Raw genomic sequence first — 20,908 nt, forward strand, 5'->3', positions numbered from 1 at the left:
GCTATAAACATGGTGCAGCCTTGGGTATGACCTACCTTATTTGGCAGGAATCAGCTTTGTAACCCCTTTTTAATCCTTTTTGAGAAGGATTTTGAATGTGGTCTATCCATGGTAGGTCTAGGAAATCTGTGTTATTCCTTGTAATGCAGATAATATTCAGCAAAGTCATGGGTAGAAGTGAGATGAATAATGAGATGTTTTGAAGGCTCAGTTATTTCAGCTGAAGAGGAGGAGAACAGGTGTATGTCTGGGTATGAAAGCACCATCCAAAGTGAAGGCAAGTGAAATTAAAAGAAGAAAGTTTTATGGGCAATAAAATTGTAAATTGTAAATAGTTGAAAAGTTGTTTATAATTTATTTTAGTTAGTACAGTATTATGAGAGACATTTTGCTGTTATTAGCTTTATATATTCCAGGAATGAAGGACTGAGTAAATATTTTGGAATTTTTTTTAGACAGTTCTTTGACCTTGTGCATTTAAAGTGAGGATTTCCAATTTGTGATAAATATGATTATACACTGACACAGAGAGGTCTTCCTTTCTCCTCTTCCCTCTTTCCCTCCTTCTACCTTGACGACTCCTTCTTCTCCTCTTCCTTGCCCCAGCCAAAAATAGTTTCCACTGGATTAGTGAGCTAAAAGGTTCATAGCCAAACAAGCATCAGACATAGCAAAAGTAACCGGTGAGGCTGCATGGCTGAGAGTAGAGAGGAGTCTGTGGGAAGAGGGAACAAGAACTGTCCCTTTTTCTGGGATTAAGTGTTATGTCAACTCACTATGCTGTGAAACCATCGTCTTAAGTGTGCTGTCAGTGAGTTAAATACCTGAAGTTAGATAGTATAAATTTCTGCACAATGTATTGAGAACTTTGAAGTTCAGGGACTCGAAGACAAAAATAGATGCTCTCGTTGTGTGAGTACCAAAGGAAGTGTGTGGGATGTTTCAGCTCTTCTCTGCCTAGTGCCTTATGGATCAACGTTCCATGTCACATATCTGCAGGTCTATGCTTTCAGGTTCTACCGGTGCACAATCACAGAGTCATTTAGGTTGGAAAATACCTTTAGGATCAAGTCCAACCATTAACCCAGGACTCCTCAGCTAGTCAAGCAAATGTTTATTTATATATAACTATTATAATACATAAATGTACTATTGTATTTTAACCATATAATTTATAACATGTAATATATGTTCACACATATATATATGTATTTGCAGCTGAAATGCTGGTGAAGACCTGGCGGAATGACAAAAGAGCCTATGCACTATGTCTTTATTGTTCAAAGTGCTTTTTGCACTCTTTATAGATGCCTGCCAGGATGGCTTAGCTAGTAAAGCTCTAATGGGAAGTACAGTCAGGTCTCTAGAGACCTCTCTGTTCCATCATCAGGGCTGTGTCTGTCTGAGGTACCTAGAGAGATGCCACCCAGTGTGTCCAGCTGCAGCCTAGCACAGTGTTCTTTCCCTCTCATAAAACTCTCTGCTTGTCTGTTGGTTGTACCAGTCCCAGGCCTTACCCACCCAGGTTCTCCAGCTTGTGACCCAACACAGCAGTAGCTCAGTCTCAGGTAAGAAACTACCATATTTTTACTGTTACTGTTTGTAGAAAGAAATGGAAAATTTATTAGAAAAGGGAAAATTTAGGAAAGAGAGACATTGGCTTCTATTTGGAGAGCTTTCTTGGCAACCCAAATGGCTTCAGTTTGCTTCTGGAAGCTTCAGTTCTATAGAAACAGAAGGGAGATACATACGTAACACACATGTATATACATATGTATGAAAACATGCATGCACCAGCTCAGCTTATTTTTGACACTTTTGACCGGTATTTAAAGGCTGGCACTGTTCTTTCGAGTCAGAGACAGCTACCGATGCAGTTTAGGTCCTCCATCTTATTTAGTGGAAGTCTTTTGGGACGTGGTTCCTTTAAGATCTGTGCTTGGAAACAGCACACAGAATTAAGTGCATAATAGGACATTTTTTAACTGCCAGTTTGTTTTCTTGTGCTGTTTATGTAATGAAAGCATTACTGTCACACAGCTGAAAACAAAAGTAAACTTTATGACCCATGAAATGTGTTTGTGGAACAATAAAGAAATCAATTACTCTCCCTAGCAAGTAGGAGCAAGGGATAAAAAGTCTCAGTAAGGAATCTAGGATAAGTGCTCATGTCTGCAAGGTGGGGAAGGTAAGGTGGGGTGTGCCCTGTCAAAAGGACAGGTGGTTTCTGATCCTCTTGTTGAAGAATTAGATTAAATTAAACAGAAGAATATCCCTGTTGGCCAGCTAAAATCTTCCAGACTGCAGATAGAACTTCACTACGTGTAAGCTTGTGATTTTATTGTAATACATTTCTGGTAAAGAGTGTGTGTCTTGAGAAACCAATGCAATCACTGTAACATGAAAGTGGATTTGTAAAGACACTAACAGACTTTTGTGTAAAAAAAAAAAAGTGCCTGCTGCTAAAACAGTCAGCTGTTGCAGTCTTGATCTGTGTCAATTCACCATTTTTTACTAGGAAGCATAAACTTTTATGACACATGGTATGCTACTTATTTCTGGTTTATTGTTCTTGTACTGCTCTGAACAGCTCCTTCTGTTTAAAGTGATGAAATGAGGTTGTTCCATTTTAATCAATAAAAGAGCATCCATGAAAGGAAGTATGTGATGGATTCCTATAATGTCAGCACTGCTGATCACTGAATCCGAATTTATGCTTCATTTTTTGTCCCCTTTCCTTTTAATGCTGTATTTAGGTTTTGCTTCTTGACTGTATTTGCTGTTCTTAAATCTGCAATTGTTTGTAACCATTCTTAGGTAAGTGATTTTGTTGATGTTTGCAAGGGGGAGTTTTTACCAGTTTGAAGTGCCTACTGGATTAAGGTTTGCTCTGGCTGCTTCCAAATCCATTAGCACTTCTCCAGCTGTGAAATCCAGCTGATTTCTTTTTTCTTTTCTGTATAACATCAGTTCATCTTCTCAAATCCCAGACATCCTTCTCTCCTTCAGCGTTACTTCCCTCCCTCCCTTGCAAGTCCCAGGCAAATGACTGTTGGAGTGTTCTGGAGTGGAGAAGAGAAAGCACAAATGAGAGCAGCCAGCATCAAAGGAATGAAAGAAGTATTGACAAGACGTTGATTTTGGCAGCACAGATGCTTCCTCTCTGCAGCCAGCGGAAAAAAGAGATAGCGTCAGAAAGTAATTCATTGCATTGTACAGTAGGTGTAGAAGGTATCTGGAAGTGTTGGGCTTTCTGTTCATTTCAGAGGAGCACAGACAACCACCTGAGACAAATACTTACGCTTTAAGTAGCTGGAGTTGTAATGAAATCTACCCCTTAGGAGAATTTTCTTAGCAGCTTCACCACATACAATTGGTACCACCCAGCAGCCTGAATAAAAAGTACTGCTTCGCTTTGGGTGGAGCACCGCAACATTCCCATTTCAGAAATACATGCTGAGGCTTCACATCCTGTACTTCTACTGAGCAGAGCCTAGCTGGTTCCTAAATGCAGGCCCATCTGCTTTGTGAAGGCATGCTGTTCCCATTTTTGGTATCCCCCAGTCTATACTTACATCTGCACAAATCAATCAAGTAATGAGGATATAATGCAAAATGCTCCAGTAATTTTGGTCTCCAAAGTCATCTGGAACCAGTTCATGTGATTTGTCATAGAATACAGCAACACACCTCTATGAAATGAAAAGCTAAAAACCATACAGATATAAAAAGATGAAAATGAATGAAAAAGTACATTCTGAAAAAAACAGGTCTTGAAACAAAGTTGTAATTTGGGGGTGCCAAGTCTGATGCTGAAAGTGAATTCAGAATAGGGAAACGAGGACTTGCAAAACCAGGAGAAGATGAGCAGAGAGCAGCGTTGCCTATAAAAGCCCGCACAGTCTGAACTGCCCTGGGAAGCCTCAGTGCCCCTCTACCTAGCAGTAACAAGCTGAAACTGGGGGGAGTTATCATATAGTCAGCACCATATGTAACCGACTGAAAGAAAAGAGCGGCTTTTTAAACAATTCTCTTTAAAAGCAGCTAAAACATGGGTGGAAGAGAGCATGTGTACTGCACCTGCTTGAACTAGAGAGGGTGAATCATTAGGGTGGTTTTTATCAGCTCGGACTGAGGAGAAAATACAGCAGTGCTGTTTGAATGAGCTGAATGAAGCTGAGCTGCGCTACCACTAGGAGGAAACTGGTAGCTGTGGTTACTGGAATATAAACCCAGGTTCTCAGATGCTGTGGGGGCTTAAAAGACCACCAATAAAAAACCTAACCCTTCCCCAGGAATTTTAAAATATTACATTTTTAGGTTGCCTTCTGTTTCTTGTCTTGGAAAATGTGAGCCAAGTACAGCTCAGTCTTTCTTCCAACATTGTTTTAGTCATGTCTGCTGGACTCCTGTGGCTGGAACTCTTAAGACTCTCCCAGACTCTCAGGAGACCTAATAGTACGTCATCAGTGGTGACATTTTTAACTGAGTCAAGACAAGCGTTTACTCATCAGTGAATGAATTATATTGAATTTAATATGTGTTCATTTACACATATATCAAATCCATTCTTTGCTTGCAATGTAATGGTGACTCCAGTTTTGAAGTCTAAGTGCACAGAAACTGCTTGATGTATGTTATTTCATTTGGTAGATTGGTCATTCTGGTAAAGATTTGCTTGTAAAACAATTTGAAATAATTTTCTGGCTGTTTTAGGTCTGGTTTTGTAGCTGATATTAGATTATGAGAGAAGGAAGATTGTATTAATCAGGTAATCTTTCTCAATAACTTTGTTTCATGTTTCATAATGGCTATTGATTTAGTTCTCGCCATTCTTCCGTTGTTCAAAGATAAAAATACAGGAAAATTCATCTCTATTTCATATAGCATCTTTCTCAGAAACTATATCTTCAAATGCTTTAGCAGGTTAGAAGAAAAGATAAGATAAATTACTGAAAGAGTACTGCAAAGTGGATTAGTATAAATTGAGGATTAATGGTCAAGAGAACTTTTCTAGAAGGTGAAATCAATCAATACACTTAGGCTAAGAACTATGAGAGTTAACATACAAGGTTTTTATTTGGACAGTACAATGTTAAGGCAGAATGTTTCCATGCCACTTTTCTAGGTGACTGGAGTTGCAAAAGAGTTAAGCTCAACACCTGTAAGAACAACACAGCTGCTGCTGACGGGGTGTGGGGGAAGGAGGACGGGAGGGATGGTCTGTGCGTGAATGGCTGGTGAAGCCCCCTGAGCAGCTTAATAACAAGGATACTAAGGGGTAGTTTTGAACCATGGGCTTTCATACTCTAAAGAGAAATGGGAAGTAAAGATGGCTGTGTGAGCCACCTCCTGTCATGGGACCCATCACACAACCCTGAGCATGTGTTGATGTGATCAGATGCTGATTTCCCCCACCTCCATAACTAATTGTTGCAGCAAATGGTGCAAGTGAAGTCCCCAATAACTATGGAAGTCTGTTTATCTGACTAGTAAAGAAACAGTCACTGTCCTAAAGATCTCTGTGTGTGCCTGGAGGAGCTGGAGTAAGCAGATTGAGAACTTGTGCTCCCTTTCTTCTCTTAACTGTGCTGCATAAGCCCTCTTGGGCTGGGGGAGAGCTGGGACCATTAAGTCACCCTGTTGCACATTTCCTGTCCATGGACACTTCTACAGTCCTTTGCCCTTGTGAGTAGCCTAATTGATGAATTATCTGCAAAAGTTGAGCATCAACACTGCTGGAAGAGAAAAAGAGAAAGCAATATGCATTAACTATGCCTGCATATGATATAAATTAACTGTGGGTATCTAAGGCATGACAGAAGATACTGTGAATTCTGCCTTTCAATATTTTGCCCTTCAGGATGTGGGGCGAGAAAAAAAGATAAATTTTCTGAATGAAAATGCCACCTTTATTTTGAAAGTGGATTTTGATCTTGTTTTTTCTCCCTGATACCTCTCATGTGGTTTCTGTATTCTTTCCCAGCATTTGTTTATCTAATTAATTTTGCCTTTTTATCCATGTGAGGTTACTTAAATTTCTCATGGGACCTCTCCCCTGCCTGTGTTACACCAACTGGCCTTTTCACGTTGCTATTTTTCCTAATTATCCCTGACATGATATTGGAAAACAGCAGACTTTACAGGCAGTAAAACAGAAGTCTCCTTGACCACAAACAGCAAAATAAGCCCAGTCCTTACCATTTATTCATTGTGGCTAAAACCTAGCTTCTCCTTTGGTAATCTCTAGGAGTACAAGTAACATGAAGTGAGACACCCCGATGGTTGCTGCCAGCACTTCTGCCTCCTTCCCTTCTGTCTTGGCCACATGGTCTCACCCTCTCATTTGCACCAGATCTAGTGCTCCTCTCTCCTTACAGTTATCTGATGTAACTCATTTGGGGGAGCAAATAGTTTTCTGCATAGTGAGTAAATTGCACTGGCTTGCTGTGTTTTTGGGCAAGCACAGGAGCTGACATGCAGGGATGGACCTTTTTGGGAGAGAGCAGGAGAGAGGGCTGGACATCAGGGAACCAAACTAAGGGCAGCAGAGTGAGATGCCATTTCAGATGGCAGTGGGCAGTCACATAGGCTCAGCTTTGTGCCCTGAGGTGCTATTAACAACAGCGAGAGGGAAGAAAATCTGAATCAAAGATTTGTGTTGTTGCTGATAATATTCAGCAGCGTTATGACTGGACTTCCTGAATTCAATAGTGATGATACTGCGGAAAGGCTGTAGGTTTCCAACTTGGTCACCTGGACTAGACACAAAACTTGATCTAAACACCTGACAACACCACGTGTGTGACACCTCTGTCTGGAGGCCTTCCTGGTAATAAAGGTATCTGCTGTTATTAGGTATATTACAGTCAGAAGCAAGTTACGTGTTTATGCATGGGATCCCAGCCCCAGCCGTTGTCTTCCTGAGCTGTATCAAAACTGGTGCTCTTGAAATTAAGGGACATTTTGTGTTTCTTTTTCTTCCTTCCTTCATCTGAAAGCCAGTCTAGGACATAGTTCTGCAGGCATAGGTTGGGCAGTCATCGAAGTCTTTCATCACTACGAATTCATGTCATTGTAACTACTGCTGTAACTGGAATTGGCATTAATGAAAAACGAACATGACATAATCCTGTCTCCTGTAGTGTGACAACCCTCCAGCAGAGCCTCAATTACAGCAGTGCTATTACTGAAGAACCAACCTTTGGAAAGAATAAGTTGGCAGGCCATAAATTGTAAAGCACATTACCTGGTGTAGTAAGAAACCTCCTAATTGGCCTAGTTGTGAAAACCAGTGTGGTAGGAGCCTTGCTTGAGTTTAATTTGCATCACAGCAGCAAAACGTCTGTGCCAAAGGGCAGGGGAAAAAAAGTGGCCATTGGGGGGGAGAAGGGGCCACACAGGAGATGACTTTCTAAATTAGAGAAAATTAACTCATAATTAAAGGTACTTTTATACTGCCCACCTCACAGGACAGGCAGCGTTTAGTTGATAGCAGCATCCAAAATGCAATGCAATGAGTTTAATTGCCTTAGTTTTGCGGACTATTAATCTACAGCCCTGCCGAGGTGCCATGGTAACAGATGCAGCTCCTGGTTGATGTTGCACCAGGGGTGGAAAGTCTTTCTCTGTTTTGGATTTGTGGTACAATTTTTGTAATCTGCTCTTGCCTCTTCATCCCCAGTGTACTAAAAAAGTGCAGGAGATCTATTTAAGCCTGTATTAAGTTCTGAGCTTGGAGACATACGGAAATCAGACCAGTAAAAAGGCCCACAGAATGAAACTGTATTTTGGCAAATGTAATATTAGGGGCAGTCTACAACAAACTGCCCTATGTATTTCTTTTCCGAATACGTTTGCTTGAACTGTGTGGGGATAAAAAGGGCTTTACCAACCTGTGGCATAACATTTACACAGCCTTTTGCAAAGCCTTCACTTTCCACAGCAAAGTGTATTAGATGGCAGTGCTTCTCAATTTACATTGATGAGGGTAATTGTGATTCTTCCTCTGCCTGGAAAAAATCCCAGAGAGATTTGATGAACAGCAGAATGCTTGGAGACACTGGAGGCTGTGCAATGCAAAACTAGCCATTTAGCATGAGCGAAGTGAGTCTGTTAGATATAATGTAACTTGCATCCAATACCGAGGTGATTTCAAAAACATAAATCCGTGCAATTTCCAGGTTTCCAATTCTCACATCTACTTAGTTTAAATCAAGAGAATGAGGCATCTCACACAGCACCTGGGGCTAGAAATGACTGTCATTATCTGGGCAGTTGTGCCTTTTGACTGAGAACAGGTAAGGGCTAAATTAGAGCCACGAGGAAACCAGTTACATGCAAGAATGGAGACCTAGAGCCCAGTGAGCCTCACAGAGGTGTTTCACAGGGATGTTGGAAACAGCCAGCGATGCACCAGCCTGTAGCAAGCAGGTGCTTCTTCTGGGGAGTGATGTGATTTTCTGTGTGTCTGCTGGCAAATGTTGGCTGCATGTCTCCACGTGTCACACAGCAGGGACACAGTGCCAGCAGCGTGTGATTCAGCACACCAAGTGCCTGGGGACCTGAGGTGTGGTGCTTACACAAGAGTGTGGCTGCAGCCAGGGTGGCCGTATCAAAGTCCCTGCTGGATCTGGTCCATTGCCATCTCTGAACTCCAAAACCATGCCTGGGAATCATTGTGGGAAACTGTTGGTTGCTAAGTATCTGTGCCAGGTGCATTTCTGACAGCTGAACAGTGTCTGTGACCAGCTTCTGTGGCCACAGGGTGTCCCCTGGCTCTGTTGCATTCACTAGGCTGACTTGCACAGTGCAGTCAGTGGCGCTCTGTGCCTGCTGAAGGACCAGAGGTTGTCTAAGACAGGTGAATTCTGCAATAAAATGCATGACACTCCTGAAAGAAGGCAGCACGTAAGAATTTAGCCATCCAGCCTTTCACTAGTTTTGCATTTTTGAGTGTTTCCATATTTCTGTGACACGACTGAAGTTAAGTAACAGCTCTTCAGTTAACAGTGTCCTAAAGTTCCTCATTCCAAGTGCTGTTTTGCTCTCCCTTTTGCTAAAACACCTCTGTTAAACAACTGGCTTTTGGGTTTGATTGTTAGGCCCACACAGTATAGCTTTCAGTGTTCAGTAACTAGCTTCATGGTTGCCTTCCAAGTAACCAAATTATTGTATTCTGTACCAGAACCAGGAGTAAACACATTCTGATAGTAACAGCTGCAGAGAAGCCTGGTTGCCCAGCAATGGAACAGCAAGAGCAAAACTGTTTCTTGAATAACTGTTAAAATATGTTGTTATAAATAATAGTTTTCCTGACAAAACCTACTGCTGTTAAAAATGGAGATGACATGATGTGATGGGTCAGTGTTTATTTTTTTTAAAGTGCTATTTCTTTTACCTGTCAAAAAGAATTCTCTATGTTTAAGTGAACTGCACTGCTTTTCTTTCTGGACACTGTTAGGCTCATGAACTCACAACTCTGGCAATCACATACCACTCAGGAAAATTAACTTTTCAATTTACAACAGCTCTTCATTTGGCTTTCTTGGCTGCGATTTTTAGAAGTAATTAATTTTTTACTTTGTTTATGTTTCTCACATTCTTAATAAGCATTGGGAGGTTTGAGAGAGAATATAAATGTGTAATTTTAATTCTGCCACTTTGGCGTTGTTATTAGTATGTCTTCAGTCAAGAAATGGTCCTTTTCTATTTCAAAGGGACTACTCACTGAAGTAATTGCTAGTAGGCATGGATAAGAACAGCAGACGGGCTGACCACCTTGAACTTGCATGCAGCTCCTTGAATGGGTAGAGATAATCACTAACATGACTGGGGAGTGCAGAGCCAACTCCATAGCTCCTGTCTGTACTACAGTTTACTGTGCACCTTTATATGCAGTCTCTGACAGCTTATATGGCAATGCTGAAAGGCCAGCATACTCATTAGGTGATTTAAGTGATCTGCACGAGTGGAAAACGTTGGTTTGGGGATTGTAGATCATCAATAAGTTGCTCATGTGTGAAATGAAAAGCCACCTTGAGGTCAGCTTCCAGTAAATTCACGTGGAGCTCAGGCAATTTGGAAACACCTGGCTAAGCCCACTAATTATTTGATTGACTGCTATGACTTGAAAAACAAGATAGAGGTATCAGACGCTAATGACTTAATCTGAACTTTTAAACACTGCTGCTTTTTGAGATAAAGAGATCAGAGTCTGTAGCAAATGCAGCTGCCACAGGGCAGTGCAGCCCACTGGTCTGCAGTGACAATAGCTCTCTACGAGAGCCCACAGCCTTCTTGATCTGATGAGTTGCATGCCAAGATCTCGACAGCCAGATTCATAAGACGTGACCTGCCATACCGGAGAGCCAAGGGATGGCAGAGATCGGAGGGTGATGCAGCCAACAGTGCTTTCTTAGGGTTTCCACCTCCTTACGGCAGGATGGAGCTGGCTGCAAGGGGAACGCTGCAGGTTCCCATGATCAGCTGGTACCATCAGCCTCAGGCACTTCTGTGTGCCCCGTTCCTCCCCACGCTGAGGATTCCAATTACACAGCAATCCCTGTGGCAGGGCTGGCTCACCTCTGATTACATGATCTAAGAGCCATGAGCTAAAGAAAGATTTAAAGGACTGTATCAGAAAGCATTTGAAAGCTGTGATTCTTTGCTTTTAAGTTGTACTTTTTGCTGATTCACTGAGAGCTCTTATTCCCATATGTTTCTCTGACTGTGTCTACAGTGCTATGGGCTTATATGGCTGTAATTTCTTACTTGCCCTATATAAACTTTTTTAAGGAAATCACCAGTGCTGTGTCCCCTGCTGACACTATTGACATTGTACTGTTCTTAGCCTAACATAAGCTAAAGGGTCCATTTTTCAAGTGGGTTTGTGGTGCCTTACGGATTTTACACATGTGAAAACAGTATTTAGGTGATGCAGGTATGTATTTTGTATAGGCAAAGGGCATATGTGAACTGTATGGATGTTAATTTTGGGACCAGGACATTTTGGTAATCTATACCTGGGCATTTCTGAAATACATGTTGTGAAGGAGCAGTTAATGACTAGTAAATAGCAAAGAAGTTCCAAATTCTTAGCTGAAACCGTGGTCCATGCGCTCTATCAATTAAGGACACTCAGTTTTCAAGGAATTTTTTTAAGCTGTTGCAGTTATTAACTATAACTTAATAGTGTTGTAAATTGAAATTAACCTATCATATAGGTTGCTTCAAAGGGTTCCTCTTGTGCCTTTGCATGAGAAATGCCAGAGACGTGAAAGATGTACATTAAATTATATTAAAAACATAGCCAGAGAGTGCAGATTGGGTTCACCTTATGTCCTGCAGGTACCTACTCATCCAGACTCAAGGTATAGAGTCCTCAAAGTCACAAAACCCTCTAATCTGAGAGGGAGTGACAGCATCTCTCCCTCAAGTGATGGCATTGGGGCTAATGAGCCCAAAGGGAGTGCCTTGCCAGGTGTACATGGGGTTTCTTTTTCAGAATTTACTTCATCTTACCTTGCTCACAGTGCTACATCCTTTAGATCTGCCCTCAGAATAAGCCAGTGTTGTCTCAAGAGTGTATGGTAACAGCATGCTGACTGGTCTCTGATGGAGGCGCACACCAGTGCTCGGCCTTTCTGAGTTCTGTTGCTCCCTTCAGAGTGAACTGGGCAGTAAGCCTGCTCTGTCTGGGGCTGTGCTATCCCTGCAGTTGCTGCTAGAGCTGCAGCTGTGGTCATCCTCGGAGATAAAGTGAGCATGGCTAGCCAGGGGCTCAGCATGCCCAACCTACATAGCCTTTCCCCCCCCGAGCCCTCTGCACCACCACCATTTATGCTAAAGCAGTGCTCTAGTCTTGTGCCATCTACAGTCCTGTTGATAAAGAATTAGCATTTAATAAATGAAGTAGCTTGGGAGGCAGACTGAGCCTGAAGCTGTGGCTGGTAGGCTAATAAAGGCAGAGCGCTCCCTGTGCTGTGGCTGGGACATCTGCTGAGCTCTGCTATGCCCACCTGGGACTGAGGTGCAGGCTGGGAGCCCCAGCAAGGGCAGGGACCAGCGCACAGCCCTTCCAGAGGTACCAATCCTGTGAGTCTCTGATTTTGTTCTGGCGTTAAGTTACCATAAGCTTTGGTTTGGGATGATAAAAGCTTTCTGAGAGTTTATGGGCTAGTTAACAACTTACTACAATGTCTTTATGTGCATGTGTGAACTACTACTATGGCAATACAGCTCTAGAGATTTATGTGAGCTAACAGGGATGTGGCTTTTTGCTGTGCTCCCTATGGATGCCACTGCTGTTTTATTTAACAAGTTGATTTAGAAGAAATCACCATTGAACTTAATAACTCTTACAGCTGACCTCATTTTCTCTAGAAAGATTTAAGCTTTTCTAGTAACCTTGATGGTATGTCAACTCAGCATCAAGAATTTCTGGCTTTTTTACTAGTATGTGACTGACATCTTGCCACACTGATCTAAAGTCAACTATAGCATTTAAGAATACTAGAAAAATTAGTGTAATTATTTTACTTAAAGTTTTGTATTGAAAACATTACTCAATCTGTTTTTCTCTTCTCAGTTGGTAGCCTCCATTGTATTTATCAGCTTTGGCGTGGTGGCAGCATTCTGTTGTGCAGTAGTTGATGGAGTGTTTGCAGCACGACACATAGTAAGTACAGTGATTTTCTGTCATCTTTCATTTTTTATTACTTATGTCATTTCTAGCAGGAAAGCATTTTGTTTTGGTTTATGTCTAGCAGTATATTAGGTTTTTTGATAGTTCTGCTTGCTGGAGAAATGTCTTTTGGCAAAAAATCAGCGGGAAAGCCTGTCATGCCAATACCCAGAAACAGTGGCGATTGCTTATTCATCTCTCAGGGAGTTCCAAATACATAGATGATGTAAAATGATGTGATGACAGATGTGCTAAAATGCATACCTGCTTAGGAAAGGGAAGGCACTTGAACCACCAGCAGCATTTTTTTCCTTTTGCACAAAGGTTTTGTGGGCACAGGAAGGAAATGGAATACACCAGATGGTGATGAGCACCAGAAGGCCCCAAGGGATTTTTAGAAGGAGGTGGATTGCAACAGCACAAAGGGAACATTCTGTTGGAGCAAAGACAGTGGAGAAAGCGGCAGGCTTTGGTTAGATGTAACATGAAGGGGGAACCTACTGAATGACAAACAACCCAAATTCACCATCTGCCTGCTATCAAAGGGGTGGATGGGTCATTTAACCAGAGCAACTGGTATTTCCAGTGTGTCTTCAAAACCCAATCCTCCTTCTTCCCCCAAACCTATTGCTATCTCTGTTTCAAAAGGACATTTGTAGGTGTTCACAGTACTACAGTTGCAGTAGTGTTGCTAGTAGTTTGTGACTGTTTATAAGTCCCTAGGAGTCTTTCTCATGACCTTCTTGTGTAAGCACTAGACAAACAGAACATTTTTTTTTATAATTATTTTGGCTCACAAAGTTCAAATTAAAATATTAGACAAAAAGGATCAATAGAAGAACAAGACAGACTAGGTTGTGGGGTCATTTGAATATGCCGGTTTACCTGTTAGATATGTGTTGTTTGCTGTTCTGTCTTTTGTGATAGAATACCCAAAAATCAATCTAAACCCAGTCTTCTAATTGAGCTTTGATTTCCAAAAGCATCAGGAAATAATTAGTTATATGTTTTAATAGATGTCTGAACTCACATGTAGTGTGCTACATAATACAGCAAGTATGATGGTATATGACCCCCCACTGCTATGAAATACCATGGGCCTGTTCATCTTTCTGCTTATGTTCATCGAGGGGCAGCATAACTCTGCTGGCATCAGTATAACTATTTTCTGTTAGCAGATTCATCAGAATCGTTAGGCTTTGGATCATTTGGCACATAAACCTGTAAAGTGATTTCTTTTTTACTGTTATTGAAGAGGACTTTAAACCAAATGTGGGCTTCACAACTTCACGTGCATTGCACAAGAGAGGAGACATCTACTGGTATAAACAACTGGGTTGTGCAATGTGAGCATGAATAAACACTCTGGACTGTAATCATGGTTTGTGCTATACAGACCCTGCATGATGCTGAAGTGGCATGCTTTTACTTGGACTTGCCCTGCTGTTGCTCTGGATGACACCTGGTATAACTTTGTCTCTGATTAGTGTAAGGCCAGGGAGCCTTTCCATGGGAGCTGCTTAAAAGAGGAGGGGAGCAGATTTCTATTTAGGTTTCCCGCTCCTGAAAATTAAGTGGTTGTGCCCCAGAAAACCATTGTCACTTATTCAAATACTGGACCCGTCTCTTAATTTCCCAGGAACCAGACTTATTTTTATCCTGCTCTGATGTGATAATTAGGAGGTGTTCAGATGGCACTTGTACAGTCACACCTTTTAACTTCCATGCAACCATGCAGCCACAGCCCCGCACTGCTGAGGTTAGACATGGTGTCGCCTCCTCTGAGGTGAGCTGCGGTGTTGAAGGACAGTGTGTGGCCTGTCGTCTTTCTAGGCATCTTCTTTGTAAGTTTACGCTCTTTTGGCTTTAAGTTTCTTTCACATGTTAGTTAGCTATTCTAGAAATGACACTACTGGCTAGTTAAACAGTATCATAGTAGAATATTATTGTACTCTTATATCTGAAGAAACAACATCTCATGCGTAGTACCTAGAGTTTGTATTCTCTGCCTCTTTATTGTAGCATAAACAGCTGTGTGGCATTGCTTGCTGGGAAAGCATGCCTGTGATCTGTTGTTACGGACTAAAAGTGATTCAGCTTATTGCAGTGCTCTCTGGGGAGAAAGTGGGCCAGCGAGTTGTCAAAGGAGAGCACCGAGGCACAGAGTCATTGCGCTCACCCAAGAAGAAAGCATCTTGCTGTCTTGGGTGCAGTTCTGTGCCTGGTTAAGTCAGTGACTGGGCATGACTGCACTACCTGTGCAGAGCTGGAGACTGGAAGGAGCTGGTCACCATCCAGCTATCCCTTAGAGTGCTGGAGATGTACAATGAGATAACATGAACCTGCTTCAGTCATGGCATGACGTGCTTCATGGAAATCCATTTCCCACTCTTTACGTTTGGGCCGAGTTTTGTTTATCGCATCTGTTTCTTCTGGTCTCCTTCCCATATTACAGAAGAAAGAAGTACTTAATAGTGACGTTTGTTGGAAAACTAATTTATGTGTCAATGTGATCACACTCACTTCATCTCATTCTCCTCTGTCTGATAAGGAGCCTAATAGGATCAGGTGAAATAAAGAGGTACATCACCTACTTTCTCTGACTAACACACCTAGGGAAATCTGTAGGGGCGGTAGTGTAAGCGCGCTCCCAATTTGAAATGGTGGGGGCTTATCAAAAGGTGCATCGGGCAGATTATGGTGTCATTGCCACTGCATTATGTCCACTTTGTGTCACAGCTAATTTCCTTCAGGGAGGGCAGTAACACTGCGTTCAGTCCATTCCCCACAGGCCAGCACCAGCCATTTTCTGACCTGTGTCGTGCTGTCACTACTTTGGCCACTTCCTATGAGGATTAACTGCTGGAGGATCTGACTAAACTGTCCTCCTTCCAGGGAAAGGACAGACTCCTCACATGTCAGAGCAGGTGCCCAGGTCTACACTAAAGCTATAAAGTTTTCATGAAGAGGAGCTGGGCAGCATTCACTTTTCTGTCTCCAGTATCAAGGTACTGATGCCAAGGCTCCAGGTCCCTTTTCTCCTGGAGGGAGAAGTACTAGCTGAAGCCAGGCGAGCTTCAGACTGCCAACAAACACACCATCCTTCACATCAATTTGGGATAAGAAATGTCACCTGTTTTTCATTTTATTTTTAACTTCATTCAAGATGGGAGGGGTGTGAAGAGGACAAATCACGTTATTATAGCTTTTCCTTAGTATGTGCCTGCTGTGGAACGGTGACTAGTACTGTCTCCAAAATGTTGCATGTTTTCTCCTGCTTTTGCAAAAAAATAGAACTATAAAATACTTTCTCTGTTTTATGTTCTTCCCAAGAAGGCATAAAATTGACAAAAATTCTTCCAGGGAAGGGATGTATTTCAGAAAAGAGGTATTTAAGTTATTTAAGATTATTTTAAAACACTTTGCTTAATAGAAAGCTCTGGAGCACAGCACTTGTAAAATTAAGAACACTGAAGAAAAAGTAGCTTGATTTAAAATAGCTGTAGCTTACTTAAAATATAATGCAGATGTAATTTACTGTGTAAAGTTAATTTCACCATTGGTCCCTTCAGCTGCACTTTTCACCTTAAAAAAAAAAAAGAAGAATCCAGAACCAAATGAAACAAATCAAAGGTGGAGTTAATGTGCAGTGATGTTATTTCAGAAAAAATATGGTGATCACAGGAATCCATTAGTTTGCTTGAGACATTTTGTTATTTAGCAGATGCAAATAGCTCAGTTGTACAACAGCTAATGGAGATCATTGAGCAGCCTCCTCTCACCACACAGGGAACCCCCCCATCCCACCTCACATACACATTCTCTGCAGTACCTGCTACCCTCCTATCCATGACTGCAAGCACTGACCATTGCCACATGATTCTTAGCTTTGCAGTTATCCCCCAGGCAGGACCTAAAATAGCCAACAGCAAGAAATCCAGTTAGGAAGTGAGGAAATTACCTGCAAGGCCTTCCTAGGAATGTTAGGAAGGTGGCAGGTAGCAAAAACATGGGCAGATATTTTAAGCTATGGAGACAAAGACTTTGCATCATCTTTTCGTTTGCTCAGCTGGGAATCATGGAACATCAGTACTGACACATGGCCAGCTGCATTTTCCTGAAGTATGGGATAAACTTGGATATACCTGAAAGCTCTAGGAGAAAGCAAGGGCCAGGGAAATGTTCTCTGTTTGACTCTAAGAACTGGTTTTTGATATTGTTGAGTGCAATTCATGGACCGTATCCAGACAGATTTATTGGAGGGGATCCACTAATAAAAGGAAAAAAATAAAAAAAGGCAAAAAAGCAGAGCTTGCAGAGCTTGGAGATCATACCAATAGAACATTGGAACATAGAACAGTGACATTGCAACTTGGGACTGTTGCCATTATCCTTTCTCTACATATCTCTTTGGCTTTGTCTTCTCTATAACAATTCTTCAGGTAGTTCAGTACAGCAATAAATATACCCTTAAGCCTTCCTTTCCCCTCAACAAATGCAGTTCCTTCAACCCATCCTGGTATATCATGTCCTTCAGTCTTCTGATCATTTAGTGGCCCTCCACTGGTCATACTGTAATTTGTCAAGGTCTTTCTTGTATTGGAGAAGGATTAAAATTGGACGCTGTACTGAGATGTGGCCTCATGAGTGTTCAGCAAAGAGGAATAATCAATTCCTTGAGCCTACTGGTGATGGTTTGCTAATGCAGCCCATTATGCACTTGGCCATCACTTTTGCAAACACACCCATATATTCAACTCGTCCACAAACACATCCCTTTTTTTTTTTCTTTGCCAAGCTGCTACCTAGTCAGCTTGAACTGTTGCCCGGAGTTATTCCAGATGCAAGATTTTACATTGATGCTGTACAAAACCTAAAAGAATACAATTAAAGAATTCATATTCAAGTTCAACTATTTTTAAAGTTGCACTAGATTTCTTTTCTAAATGTGTATCACCAACAGAAAAGAAAAAAAAAGTTTGGATGCTTTATTACTTGCCCTTTAATTACCATTTTTGGCTTTCTTTAAAGCATGAACTGGGTTGAATTTTCTGTGTTAATAAAGCCTAAGACTTTAATAATGATCCTTATGTACCTTATCATTAATTACTGCTACATCCTCTTAGCTGAAGTTCTGTTTTAATGCAGTTTATGGTCAGGCATGAACTTGCTTTAAAAGGAAGTGATTTTTAAGAGACTGATTTTATGTTGTGCAATGGAAGGATCAGAACTGCTGCACATGTGCATTGTCCTGTCTGTCTGTGCCTGTGTGCTTGGAGCTGGGTTCCTCTGGAGAACCACCTGTAAGATCCAGTGAAAAGCTTAGCTTATTTGGTCTAACTGAAGTATCTTAGAAGTGCTTCCAGGATGTTCCTCTGAAATAGTTCATATTTCAGCGGCCTCCTAAAAGCAGTCTCCATGTTTTTTATCTGGGTGGGTTGAATGGACTCATCTTTGAATGAATGCTTGGATAGTGTAATGGATGGTGACCCTTCAAAAGATTATAACCTGCTTACAACTTCTGATTGTGAATGGTGAAGTGACAAATGGGCAGAATAATCAGATGTACTTCAGGTTAGCTTTTATGGGTAGCCAGCAACATGACGTACTTCATTATCACTAGCAATTTGAAAAAACAGTATGATAAGGTACTGTATTAGGAGCTGAAACCTGAAATGAACTATGCTAAGGGAAATCATGTTATAAAAGCCAGAGGAGAAGAGCATCTTGCTCAGTTATTTTGCAATTTCAAACCGCTAGTTTTGTACATACAGACCCTAATCCATTCAAGATTTTTCTTAAGTGTCCACAAATAAGAAACTGAGAAAGTGGTGAAATGTGAAATGTTTGGAAAACTGGTCCAGAGAAAGGAAAAAATCCATTTATCTGTAAGATTATCCTGCCCAAGATTAGTGGCAGTTTGCTCATCTTCTGTAGAAAGCACAAACACAAATGGTTGCCTACAGACTGCCTTGGATCATAGTAGTGAAATGGTGAAGTGAAATAGGAGACCATCTGTAGGTTTTTCGTGATATAAGATAATTCTGCAAACAGTAGTTATTCTGAAGGAGACTAGGTCCCAACTGTAGCACCTCTGGGGTAAAAATGTGTGGCTTTGAAAGCATATATTATATATAAACATGATAAGTGATCTTGTCTAGCGGAGGCATTTTAATGTGACTGCATATGAATAGAGGAGAGGCTTCTTGGTGCCCTAGGCATGACATCACTCACTTTGAGCAAAGGTTCAAATCCCATCCTGCCTAAAAGCAGAGACAACACATTATATTCTGATTTACAATAGCAGATTTTTGCAATCTATTTTCAGCTCTTCAGCTGTGCAAGAATTGGAACAGAAAAAGAGTCAGGCTCCAGTCCTGGGGTCCCATTTTGCACTTCTTCTGACCTTATGTGCCAGCTTGACATTGATGACTGAAGTTATCAAAACTCATGTAGATGTTAGATGGAAATGTGTGTAAGGGAAAGGAGGGTGCTGTGGAAAAGCAGAGTTGCTTGTCCATCACGAGATCTAAAATGCACATCAAACCAGGCAGTGTTAAGTTGTTCCTTGGATTCCTCTCCCCTTCTGCAAAGCCACTTCTGTGACACATTGATTTAGCTTCATTTTCAGATAATCTAGTTTCTTCCTCTTAATAGAGGTGGCTTAAGTAATTAATTAAAATAGAACATATCATCAGGCAATAAGCCCTGAAATGAACCTGTAGCTGAACAGGACCCACGTGGTTTAAGTGCAACTTGTAGACTGCTGGGTAATTACCTATAGATTTGGGAGTTCGGTTTCTAAACTTGAGATATTTGTCTTCTCTTTATGTATGTTTATACTGTTTAATAAGACAGGCATTATGTAAACTTACCTTCAGGGAAGCATAGAGACATGGCAATGGGAAAATGGAGCTTCTCATCTGGAGGATGCTGATGCAAATTGAGTTGGTAGAGCTCAAAAGCTGCTGTACTAAGTAATACTGAGATGGCAGCCCCCATCCAATGAACAAATAACTATAAAACTGCAGTCCCAGCCAACCCCAGCAGAAAATAACGCGAGTGGGTGTGGGTATTGGTTCCTTCAGCTTGTCCAAAAGGATTTAGTTCTGGTCTTCTTTCTGTGTTGTGCCTTTCTGTGCTGCAGAAACCAGATCAGGGAGCTGAGTGCCGCTTTTTTTCTCACAGAGACCACATGTAAAATACTCTTAGTTATGTAGTATTCTATGCCTTTAGACTGAAAAGCTGCAAAATCACCTTGGCCACACAGTGCTCCTGAGGAGAGAAGCTCCTGAAGAGAGCAGGGAAGCTCCATTAGCACCCTGAGGTTTATCAGCCTTGGCAAACGTCAGCACTTGGTGTTTTATGGGTTACAGAGTACAGGCCAGCTGTCTGCAGTAAAAAAATAATAGATTGTGGGATTTTAAATGTGGGTGGCTTTCAAAAAGTGGCACCCTCCTTCTCCTGGTTTCACTATTCTGCCTCACCTCTTGCCCTAAGCCGTGGGAGCCTGCCTGAGGCAGAGCGAAGGGAAAACTCACCCCTGTGCTTCATCCCCGCTAAGCTGGCTCCCGTGGAGTGCCCCATCCAGTTCATCTCCGGCAGGCAGTCACCTGTGGGTGCCAGCCCCAGGCGAGCGGTGGGGAGGCACGGCTGGAAGCAGAGGGAAGGCAGGAGCAGGTCTTGGGGCTGCAGCGCTGCCTTGGCTCGGCTTAAAGCCAGCCTTGGGCTGGGTTAGAGGCGGTGAGCCCGATGATGGCTGAAACAATGAAACAGCACGAGGTACCTCCGCTCGGGGCATCAGTCAGTCAGAGCAGCACGGCGTGAAATGCCGTGAAGACCTGACGATTCTGCCGCCAGCGCAGTGCTGCAGGCCGGGATGCCTGCCCGACAGCCGGCTGCGGGTTCCCGGCAGTGTCCCCGCGCTGCGGGTGGCGGTGGCAGGTGCTGCCTGTGCACGATGCTTGAGCACCTCCAGCACTGCCTGAGCATCGCACACGCAGTGCCTGGGGACATCACTCCCCTGCCCTCCTTCGAAGCTCCTTCTGCAGATTGCAGGCAGGCAAGAGTCGCAGCAGCCCAGGAGCTTCGCTGACAACCACTGCATTTTACTACAGGGTGACTCCATAAGCCCATGGCATGTAACACAAGCTTTCTGTCATGCCCCAAAGCCTTGTGTGCTTCGGGCCAGATCTCCTAAAAAGCCATTTGAAAATGTTCTGA

General features: G+C 42.2%; 1 protein-coding gene across 3 annotated transcripts in view; it reads left to right on the forward strand.

Moving 5' to 3' along the window:
• TMEM255B (transmembrane protein 255B) overlaps positions 1-20,908 on the forward strand; it is a 76,020-nt gene that overhangs the window by 18,053 nt on the left and 37,059 nt on the right. For 2 of the 3 annotated variants that reach the window (XM_040585332.1, XM_040585330.1), the window contains exon 4: positions 12,590-12,679. The exons of the other annotated variant lie outside the window; for it this stretch is intronic. In XM_040585332.1, coding sequence (XP_040441266.1) covers positions 12,590-12,679 — 90 coding nt within the window. The remainder of the gene's footprint in view (positions 1-12,589; positions 12,680-20,908) is intronic. 3 annotated transcript variants of the gene reach the window in all.

This window comes from Falco naumanni, chromosome 2, assembly GCF_017639655.2.
Source record: "Falco naumanni isolate bFalNau1 chromosome 2, bFalNau1.pat, whole genome shotgun sequence".
NCBI lineage: Eukaryota > Metazoa > Chordata > Aves > Falconiformes > Falconidae > Falco > Falco naumanni.